Source organism: Scyliorhinus canicula, chromosome 13, assembly GCF_902713615.1.
Source record: "Scyliorhinus canicula chromosome 13, sScyCan1.1, whole genome shotgun sequence".
Lineage (NCBI taxonomy): Eukaryota > Metazoa > Chordata > Chondrichthyes > Carcharhiniformes > Scyliorhinidae > Scyliorhinus > Scyliorhinus canicula.
Window position 1 is genome coordinate 7,654,514 of NC_052158.1, and position 10,591 is coordinate 7,665,104.

General features: G+C 46.0%; 1 protein-coding gene across 3 annotated transcripts; it reads right to left on the minus strand.

Moving 5' to 3' along the window:
• Positions 1-984: 984 nt before the first annotated feature.
• Positions 985-9,749, minus strand: LOC119976296 (zinc-binding protein A33-like). Of its 3 annotated transcripts, XM_038816725.1 has the most exons (7): positions 9,474-9,749; positions 9,328-9,389; positions 9,140-9,235; positions 8,822-9,055; positions 7,386-7,408; positions 4,032-4,147; positions 985-1,720 (listed from the first exon to the last, which is right to left on the minus strand). In XM_038816725.1, exons 1-7 carry the CDS (start codon positions 9,733-9,735, stop codon positions 1,134-1,136), a joined length of 1,380 nt encoding a protein of 459 aa, XP_038672653.1. In that variant the 5' UTR covers positions 9,736-9,749; the 3' UTR covers positions 985-1,133. The 3 variants fall into 3 exon arrangements, with proteins under 3 accessions (XP_038672653.1, XP_038672652.1, XP_038672651.1); XM_038816724.1 differs by having other exon boundaries at positions 8,822-9,049; positions 9,328-9,749; XM_038816723.1 differs by having other exon boundaries at positions 9,328-9,749.
• Positions 9,750-10,591: the final 842 nt, after the last annotated feature.

Sequence of the window (10,591 nt, forward strand, 5' to 3'; positions counted from 1 at the left end):
AATCTTTACTGGAAGTGTGTGCTTTATGCGCTTGTAACCCTTTATACCCTAATGTGAGGACAGCAGAAGCACATCTTCACACGCCAATTCTCTGCTCAATTCGGGACCATGTGGATCCGAGAGCTGCATTGTACCTCTCCTCTGAAGCACTCTGAGGCTGACATGTCCTCAAGCAACGATCCCTGTCGGCACTCTGGCCGTTTGAAAATCTCAGGCACCTGGAAGTGACTCAGAATGCATGAGTCATGATAACTCCCAGAATACCTGGCACACACAGCATTATATGCTTCCATTGATCAGACACACTGGTTGAAGATTGATGCAGTAGAAACCTTTATAGTTGATTAACTCCCACGACATGCTGCCTTGGAGCCCTCAAAGCCGCTGCATTTTCGAGAAGCCAGAGATAGCTTCAAACCAATTGAATCCTACAGCCTGGCTATATTCATCAAGTGAAAATCTCACAGAGTGATTTACTTTCTTGTAGATTACATCGGCGATCTCCTTGATGCATCTATGTGTGGTGGGCTGTGAAATGTCGCACTAATTCACTTGAGAGTCCCTGAAATGATCCACAGAGGAAATTGAGGGGGGTGCGGTGACCTTCAATGCCACTGGCAGGAGATAGGGTCCAGAGGAGGTACACAAGAATGATCCCTGGGATGAAGAGCTTGTTGTATGAGGAACGGTTGAGGACACGTTGGAGTTTAGAAGGATGAGGGGTGATCTTATTGAAACTTACAGGATACTGCGAGGCCTGTAAAGAGAGGATGTGGAGAGGATGTTTCCACTATAGGAAAAACTATAACTAGAGGACACAATCTCAGACTAAAGGGACACTCCTTTAAAACAGAGATGAAGAGGAATTTCTTCAGCCAGAGGGTGGTGAATCTGTGGAATTTACTCCCTGGGTTTGGCAGGGAATAAATAAGGAAGGAGAGACACAAGATATTTAATTTACTTTTTATTTTAATCCTCTGACATGTCTCTTTGTATTGTTTTTATTTACAGTTTGGGATATTGAATGTATAATTTAGAAATTAAATAACAGATTTAGTGACAACCTGTTGTCAATGATGGTTTATAACCCCCAACCCCTGACCTCTGCCTCTGACCCTAATCATGAGGTCAAGTCATTGTGACATCAGGGATGATGTGACCAGCCTGAGGGTCCGCCGCTTTTCCTGACTCGGTTCAGAACCGGAGCAGATTCGAATCCACTTCTTTTCATCGCAAGTTTCAAAGAAAGGATACATTTTCCCGGCAAATTTGTTCCCAGTGAAGGTGTGTAGATGGGACTTGGTGTCCGCGTTATAAAATGAAACTATCCCAGACTCATAACTGAGATAAACTCCCACCTTCCTGGGGATCTGACCGACAGGGAGAGGGCATACAAGTGAGTTGTTTATATTAAACTGATCCTTATAGCGTCCAATAGTCCAGAATCCAGTCTCCGGGCTCACTTGGCCAACTCTCTCCCTGTCCACGGACTCTGCAGCTACTCCCAGACTCCAGTACCGATTCACTGCCACCTCCCAGTAATGTCTCCCTGATGTGAATCCCTCTGATCCGAATACACATGGCCTGTCAGTAAATCTCTTCCCAGTGTCTGGGGGACTCCACTGGGTTCGTGTCCGGGTTCGGGTCAATCTCAAACTCTTCAGATCCTCAGACACCTCGAGCCAGGGATGTGCTGTTTCCACATCCAGGGTCACAGAGACTGGGAGAAAAAGCAGAAAATTAGATTCACTGGGGATGGGGGAGAGATTGACTGGGGATCGGGGGGGGGAGACTCACTGGGGATCGGCGGGGAGAGAGACTCACTGGGGGTCGGGGGAGAGACTCACTGGGGATCGGGGGAGAGACTCACTGGGGATCGGGGGGGAGAGACTCACTGGGGATCGGGGGAGAGACTCACTGGGGATCGGGGGGGAGAGACTCACTGGGGATCGGGGGAGAGACTCACTGGGGATCGGGGGGAGAGACTCACTGGGGATCGGGGAGACTCAGTGGGGATCGGGGGAGAGACTCACTGGGGATCGGGGGGAGAGACTCACTGGAGATCGGGGGAGACTCACTGGGGATCGGGGGAGAGACTCACTGGGGATCGGGGGGAGAGACTCACTGGGGATCGAGGGAGACTCACTGGGGATCGGGGAGAGACTCACTGGGGATCGGGGAGAGATTCACTGGCGATCGGGGGAGAGACTCACTGGCGAATGGAGGAGAGACTCACTGGGGTTCAGGGGAGAGACTCACTGGGGATCGGGGGGAGAGACTCACTGGGGATCGGGGGGAGAGACTCATTGGGGATCGGGGGGGAGACTCACTGGCGAATGGGGGAGAGACTCACTGGGGATCGGGGGGGAGACTCACTGGCGAACGGGGGAGAGACTCACTGGGGATCGGGGGGGAGACTCACTGGGGTTCAGGGAGAGATTCACTGGGGATCGGGGGGAGAGACTCACTGGGGATTGGGGGGAGAGACTCACTGGGGATCGGGGAGAAACTCACTGGGCATCAAGGTGGGAGACTCACTGGGGATCGGGGAGAGACTCACTGGGGATCGGGGTGGGAGACTCACTGGTGAACGGGGGGAGACTTACTGGGGTTCAGGGGGAGAGACTCACTGGGGATCGGGGGAGAGACTCACTGGGGATCGGGGGGAGACTCACTGGGGATTGGGGGGAGAGACTCACTGGCGAACGGGGGAGAGACTCACTGGGGATCGGGTAGAGACTCACTGGGGATCGGGGAGAGACTCACTGGGGATCGGGGTGAGAGACTCACTGGGGATCGGGGGGAGAGACTCACTGGGGACCGGGGGGAGAGACTCACTGGGGTTTAGGGGGAGCGACTCACTGGGGCTCGGGGGGAGAGACTCACTGGGGATTGGGGGAGAGACTCACGGGATCAGGGGGAGAGACTCACTGGGGATCGGGGGGAGAGACTCACTGGGGCTCGGGGGGGAGACTCACTGGGGCTCGGGGGGGAGACTCTGGGGATCGGGGGGGAGACTCACTCGGGGTGTCTTGCTGGTGATGGCGGAAGGTTTTCATCCTAATTTCACCATTTCTGATTTGAGTTCCTGTTCTCCTACATGTAACTGAGCCATCCAGAGTGGAGAAACTAAAAATCTGACAACAGCAGAAAACACTGGGACTTCCAGTGTTGCCACTGTGCGGCACGGTGGCACAGAGATTAGCACTGTTGCCTCAGAACACCAGGGAACCAGGTTCAATTCTGGCCTCAGGTGACTGCCTGTGTGGAGTTTGCACGTTCTCTCTGTGTCTGCGTGGGTTTCCTCCGGGTGCTCCGGTTTCCTCCCACAGTCCAAAGATGTGCAGGTTAGGTGGATTGGCCAGGCTAAATTGCCCTTAGTGTCCAGAAATGTAGTTGTGGTCACGGAGATAGGGTGGTGGCCTCACTCTAGGTAGGGTGCTCTTTCAGAGGGTCAGTGCAGATTTGATAGGTCTAATGGCCTCTTTCTATACTGTGGGAATTCTATGATTCTACAGGGGGAGGGCACAGCTTCTGAAAATATCAAACATTACCCTCCTCAGCACTGGGCAACTCTGTGGGGATAGAGATAAGAAAATGAAAAAAACTGGAAATGGGGGCTTAGTTTAAAACTAAATATTGCCCCATCATCGGCCTTGGTCATGGACATGAGTCTGGACCACAAGGTGGAGATGTATATAGAGGATGAGGATTGTAGAGGAGGAAAGGTTCAGCTGGGAATGGCGGAGTTTCCACTTGCTGAAGTTTGTAAAGTATCGATAGGTTCTGGAGACAGTGCTTCATCTGAGAGTTCCTGTATTGGTAATGTTTAGGGAGCTGAGAGTTTCAGCTGATACGTTGATGGCGATGGTATTTGGAAGATGGCCTTGGTGAATGAATTATTATTTTCATTCACTGCTGCTTTTAACTGTGTTGGTTTGTGTCCACTTAGCAGATGAAGATATTCTAATTGAAATCTGTGCATGACTATGAGATTAAACGCAGGAAACAGGAACGGAAAGAACTCTTACCAGGTTTAATAGCATCCAGCAACTCTTTCCACACTGAGTACTGCAAAGGACCGTTGAACTTTTCGATGCAGATCTCACCATTTGCTAGTGACAGTTCATTTACATCGTTACTAATCCTAAAATGGATAATGTGAGAGCATATGAAATAGGAGCATTGGGAGGCTGCATGGCAACTCGTATTACCTCATATTACCTCGTATTAAGTTGATCTTTTCTCTACACCCTAGTTATGACTGCAACATTACATTCTGTAGTCTCTCCTTCCTTCCCTATATACGGTATGCATTGTCTGTATAGCATGCAAGAAACAATACTTTTCACTGTATACTAATATATGTGACAATAATAAATCAAATTAAATCAAATCAACTTGTCTGCTCCACCATTCAATAAGATTCTCGCTGACCTTTGATCTCTGTTTCACTGATGTCCGTGATTCCCATCACACTTGTCTCCTCCAGAGTCTGCATTTCTGCCGGCCTGAACTGTGCATAAACCTAACAATTGAGCAGGCTCAACTTTCTTGGCTCCAGCATTTCAAATGTTCCCAATACGCTGGGTGAAAAAATTCCTCGTCATCTCAGTCTTAAATAAGAAACGCTTTATCCTGAGACTAACCAAGCCCGTTCTAAATTTCAGAGCCAGTGGACTCAACTTTTGAGGGTCTACACTCTCAAGGCCCCTTTGGAATAACAAAAGTTTAAAAGGGACCATCTCTCAATCTTCTGAAGTCTGGATAAGCCCAACCTACGAACTCTCTCACCTTGGAATACACTGTCATTACATAGATAGAATTTACAGTGCAGAAAGACGTCATTTGGCCCATCGAGTCTGCACCGGCCCTTGGAAAGAGCACCCTATCCAAGCCCACACCCGCACCCTCCCCGTAATCCAGTCACCCCCCACAACCTTTTATTTTTGGACACTAAGGGCAATTTAGCATTGCCAATCCACCTAACCCACACATCTTTGAGGAAACCCATGCAGACACAGGGAGAACGTGCAGACTCTGCAGACAGTGACCCAAGCTGGGAATCGAACTTGGGACCCTGGAGCTGTGAAGCAACTGTGCTAACCACTGTGCTACCGTGCTGCCCCAGGAGCCATTCCAGGAATCAACCTACTGAACTTGCCTCCAAGGCAAGTTTATCCTTCCTGATGAAAAAACCTCAAGCTGTGCTCAGTATTCAGGAGTGGTCTCACCTGAACTCCATAAAATTGAAGTAAAACCCCCTTGCTCTTGCCCTCCAGTCCCTTGTGATAAAGGCCAATATTCAATTTGTCTTCCTAATCGCTTGCTGTAGCTGAATGCTAACTTTCTGTGTTTTCTGTACTCAAGCCCCTGTAAACATCAGCATTTAAACATTCCCCACCATATATTAAAATATTCTGCTTTCTATTTTTCTATCAAAGTTAATAATATTTCATTTCTGCACATTATACTCCACCTTATAGCCTACTCACCTAACCAGTTTATTTCCCTTTGCAGCCTTTTTGTATCCTCATCATAGTCTGTCAAAGCTAACTTTGCATGGCTAGCAGACCTAGATATTGCGGGATATCTGGATTATTCTCAGTCCTTTCACCTAAGTTATTGATATAGATGGGGCCTATCTGCACATCTCAACATCATTCGCATTCAACTGTGTTTGTTTTAACTCATTTGGTATCAATTGTGCTCAGAAACATTAATTTAGCTCTCAATTAACATCAGTTATGCTTACGCATTTAGCCATCCTTTGACATCAATTGTTCAAAAGCAATCATTTATCTCTCATTTGACATTGCAGTAACATAACTGACAGCAATGTCACCATTTGCCCCAAACTGCCACACTCAAATATTTGCAATTAGCAACATTACTTAAACATTTAGACACCTCATGGAGAATGGAAATACAGAGGAAGACTGGAGGAAGGGGATAACGAGTTTGGAGACTGTAGGGAGGGGTGTATAGAGTCTGGAGAATGGAAGGAGAAAGGGGGAAGAGTTTGTAGACTGGAGGGGACAGAGTTTAGAACCTGAGATTGAGATGAGAGAGAGTGTCCAGGGTCTGCAATTGTCGGGCTGGAAGTGGGGAGGGGGGGGGGGGGGGGGGGGGGGCGGAGGGGTGGGTAAGGCAGGGTGCATGTGGAAAGAACAAATGGCTTCAGAACTGATGGGTGGTGCTCTCAAGCATGTACTGTATAGTGGAAAGAGTTTTGGGACTAAATTGAAAAGCTGAATAAATTCAGATATTATTTAAATCATTAATTTCTTTCTATTTTTAATGTAGATTATTGAGTGTATTGGATAGCTTTGCATGCAGTGGATAAGGTTGAGCTCGTTGGATAGCTTTTAGCATGCCATATAGCTTTGAATATATTGCATTGCTTTGAGTATGCTGGAATGCTTTGCGCATGCTCGATAGCTTTGAGGACGTGGGTTAGCTTTGAGCACATTAGATAGCTTTGAGTACATTGGATTATTTTGAGAGTATTAGATAGCTTTGAGCATACTGGCTATCTTTGAGTGCACTGCATACATTTGAGCTTATTGGAAGCTTTGAGTCCACTGTATGGTTTTGAGCACATTGGATAGCTTTGAGTGTATTAGATTATTCTGCATGCTTTGGATTACTCCGCATGTATTAGATAACTTTGAGTGCATTGTATAGCACATTAGATAGCTTTGAGTGCATTGAATTATTCTGAGCATATTAGATAGCTTTGAGCATAATGGATATCTTTGAGCGCTCTGGATACCTTTGAGCATATTGGACAGCTTTGAATGCATTGCATAACTTTGAGCACATTGGATAGCTTTGAATACATTGGGTTACTCTGAACATATTTGATAGCTTTGAGTGCACTGGATACCTTTCAGCATATTGGATAGCTTTGAGTGAATTGTATAGCTTTGAGTTCACTAGACAGCTTTGAGCATGCTGGTTGCTTTGAGTGCACCAGATAGCTTTGAGTTGCAGGATAGCAACATTATGAGTGCTTACCTTGTCAAAATAGCTTTTGAAATTGAAATATATTTCATTCTATGGTTTACCTTCATCTAACCTGTTAGTTGCTTCCTCCTGAAACTCCAATAACCTAACAAACATTTTTATAACAGCATGATGACTCCACCTAATCATATGATGATTTTCTCAGTGTCTTGGAAACATCTCCTTAATAGAAATTCTAGCATGTCACTGATGATGTCAGGCTAACTGCCCTGTAGATGCCTGGCTTCGCTCTCACTCCCTCTCTGAATAATGATGTTGCATTTGCTGCTGCTCAAAGTGACTTTAAATCAACCAAAAACAATTCTCTGTGTTATTTTACCCAACTTGTTAGATTTTCAGTAAAGTTCCCATCTTACCTCCTCTTCTGAGATGCTTCCACCTGAAATAAACAAAACACAAATCTGAGTTGACAGAGATGGCTGTCTATATCCAGAAAGCAGAAATGACACTCACATTGTCACAAGCTGCTAAGAATTGTCAATTCCTATTACTGCAGACAAGGAATGATAGAATCATAGAATCCCTGCAGTGCATAAGGAGGCCATTCAGCCCAGCGAGTCTGATCAGGCCCGCTGAAAGAGCATCCCACCAAGGCTACCCCTCCACCCCTATGCCAACAACCCTGTAACCCCACCTGACCTTTGGATGATGATGGGCAATTTAGCATGGGTAATCCTCTTAACCCGCAAATTATCCCAGAGTGTCCAAAATGTTAGGTGGGGTTACCGGGATAGGGTGAAATGCTCTTTCAGAGGGTCGGTGCAGACTCGATAGGCCGAATTACCTCCTTCTGCTCTATAGGAAGTCTATGACAATGAAATATCTAGGCCCAGTCAGCAAGGCCCATGATATGTGAAAGAGTAAAATAAAAGGCATTCCCAATAATACTTCACAAAATGTGCTTCGGTAATTGTTGCAATTGCTACGATTTCCTTTGCTTTTGTACAAAATGACTATTTTTATATCCTGGATATGTCCATGCACAAACCTTTATTTGCAGCACGTTCATGGAAGTGCTGGGCAAATAGTGTGGAGACCCTGAGTTCCCAAAGCATCAGGATCTATGTTTCGACATTGTTAGTAATGTCCAAAGGAAAAGATGACACAGTTTGGCGTCAGCTCTACTGAAGGAGTTGCTAGAAAGCTGCCTGATAGTTGACAGGCTACAGCGCACGGGTCTCCACGCTGAATTTCCTGTCAGAATTTTCTGACAGGGTTTACTTCTGTCTGAGACACCCATAAGGCAGCGAGGGTGTGGTCCGTGGGCCCTAGTGCATAACCCCACTCCTGGGACCTGTATGCCACGGATCTGGGAGTCAGACCTCCTCTGAGCCATCTATAGTTTAGCCTGGGCCTAGGAGGAGCCGGCACTACTTGGGGCTTGCTAATGAAGAGGCTATATGCTGGCAGGTGAGACTTATACACTCACCTGGTAATAGTTATAGTGCTAGCCAGCAGTGAGAGCTGAAAGCAAGAACTACTCACCACTCAGTGACTAGATTAACACATTTGGCGCATCTCATCAGCGGTAGACACTTAATAACAATTAATTGCGAGATGAGTGTTAACATTGCGATGAATCATTTCCTGGGAGTTTGTAGCTATTTCCAGGATTCTCTCGATACTGTGGGAGAATGAATAGTTTGGAACCAATCGGAGACCCACCCAGAATTGTCAAAACAATCGAAACGTTTAAATCAGTTTCACATCATTGTGAAATGGCTGTGTTTCCTTCGAGCTTCTCCCCTGTCATGTTGTGACTGCACATTTTCACTGAAATATACTCGCTCACCTTGAGAAATGTCACTCCGTCTGTTTGCTTCAGCTGCTTCTGCAATTCTGAAAGTCTCTCCTCAGTAGATTTTAAATTCTCCTGAAGTTCTCGAAGATTTTTCTGCATTATATTTAGAATTCTTTCCTCGTCCTCCCTGAGGTCTCGGATTAGACGCTGCTCTTTCTCGGTGAGAATCTGGTGCATTTCGGCGAACTCGGATGTGATGTGGCTCTGCAGACTGCTCGCCTGCTCCTGCAAATAGAAAAGTTAAAACATTCCGCATTGAAAGCAAAACAAAACAAATCAAATTTCGCAAATCTACAGGGAGGCTTCTACCCTAATTTGGGAAATCCTTCTTTTCTGTTTCTGCTCCATTTGTAGAACCGTCGATTTCTTCTCGGTGAGAAAATCTAAGGAAGATTTCACCCCATCCTGGAATTGAAAGAAGGAAAAACAGAGAATAAAAGCGTTAGACCCTGAAAATATGATCAAATAATCTGGTGAAAAAATCTGTTCCCTTTTACCTTGTAGATTTCAACAGCTTCTTTAATCGGGATGAAGCGGTGTTCTCTGTGTTCCTGCGAAACTACACAATTCACACAGATCAATTTCTTGTCAGTTTCACAAAACAGTTTCAGTTCTTCCTGATGATCCTTGCAGTGGAGCTTACTTTCCTTCTCTTTCTGATTCAGCTTCAATTTTCGAGCTTTCTCGGCCAGACTCGCTAAGACCCGGCTGGCTCTGAGGCTTCCTTCTGTCAATTTCATTCTGCATTCCGGGCAGGAGTTTCTCTCCTTTTCCCAACACTGGGTGATACAGGAGCGGCAGAAGTTGTGTCCACACTCCAGTGAAACCGGATCAGTGAAGAAATCGAGACAAATGGGACAAATAGCCTCCTCGGCCAAACTCTGGATTTGCTGCCTGGTAGCCATTTCTATATTCCACACTTCCTGATTCAAAGCACTTTCAGTTTCAAATAACTTTGCTGCCGAATTTATCAATTTCACGGCGAGAAATTGCAAAACTCAGTTGTACAGAAGGATCTGGTAATCAACCACAAACTGCCAGTTTGCAGATACAGCACATGATTAGGAAATGTAAATGAAATGTTGCTGTTTGCTGCAAGAGGAATACGATATAAAAGTAGGGACGTTTTGTATTGGGCCTTGATGAGACCACACCTGGATACCGTGTACAGTTTAGTCTCCTTATTTAAAAAAAAATCCTGTTCAGAGAAGATTCTCAACTCTTTTTCTGGATAAGGAATATATGAGGAAAGGTTGAGCTCTTTTGGTGCTATGAAGAATGTGAAATTTTAAAAATTGAATATGGTGGATGTGTGCAACCTTAATTACCTTTGAATTGGCCACATGAAATGAATGAAAATCGCTTATTGTCACAAATAGGCTTCAATGAAGTTACTGTGAAAAGCCCCTAGTCGCCACATTCCAGCGCCTGTTCGTGGAGGCTGGTACGGGAATTGAACCGTGCTTCTGGCCTGCCTTGGCCTGCTTTAAAAGCCAGCGATAAACCATTTTGAGGGCAGTTAACATGATTGACGATCTGGAGTCACATGTAGACCAGGATGGCGGAGCAGTGAACCAGGTGGGTATTTACAACAATGGTTCCATAGTCATGGAACTTTTATTTCCGAATTCAAATTTCGCCATCTGCCAGGTGGGATTCGAACCCGGTTCCCATCATGGGTCTCTGGATTACTAACCCACTGACAATACCACTAATGTCGCCATAGTCCCTATTTGCTACTTGTCCACTCATTCATCCTTT

What these genes read in the sequence shown, in the direction of transcription:
- LOC119976296 (XM_038816723.1), bottom strand. Translation starts at nt 9,735, where the DNA reads ATGGCTACCAGGCAGCAAATCCAGAGTTTGGCCGAGGAGGCTATTTGT. An exon ending in GAAGGATTTCCCAAATTAGG is followed by an intron (nt 9,056 to 9,139) that starts GTAGAAGCCTCC and finishes TTCTATTTGCAG; the next exon opens with GAGCAGGCGAGCAGTCTGCA. An exon ending in GAAGCATCTCAGAAGAGGAG is followed by an intron (nt 4,148 to 7,385) that starts GTAAGATGGGAA and finishes TATCCATTTTAG; the next exon opens with GATTAGTAACGATGTAAATG.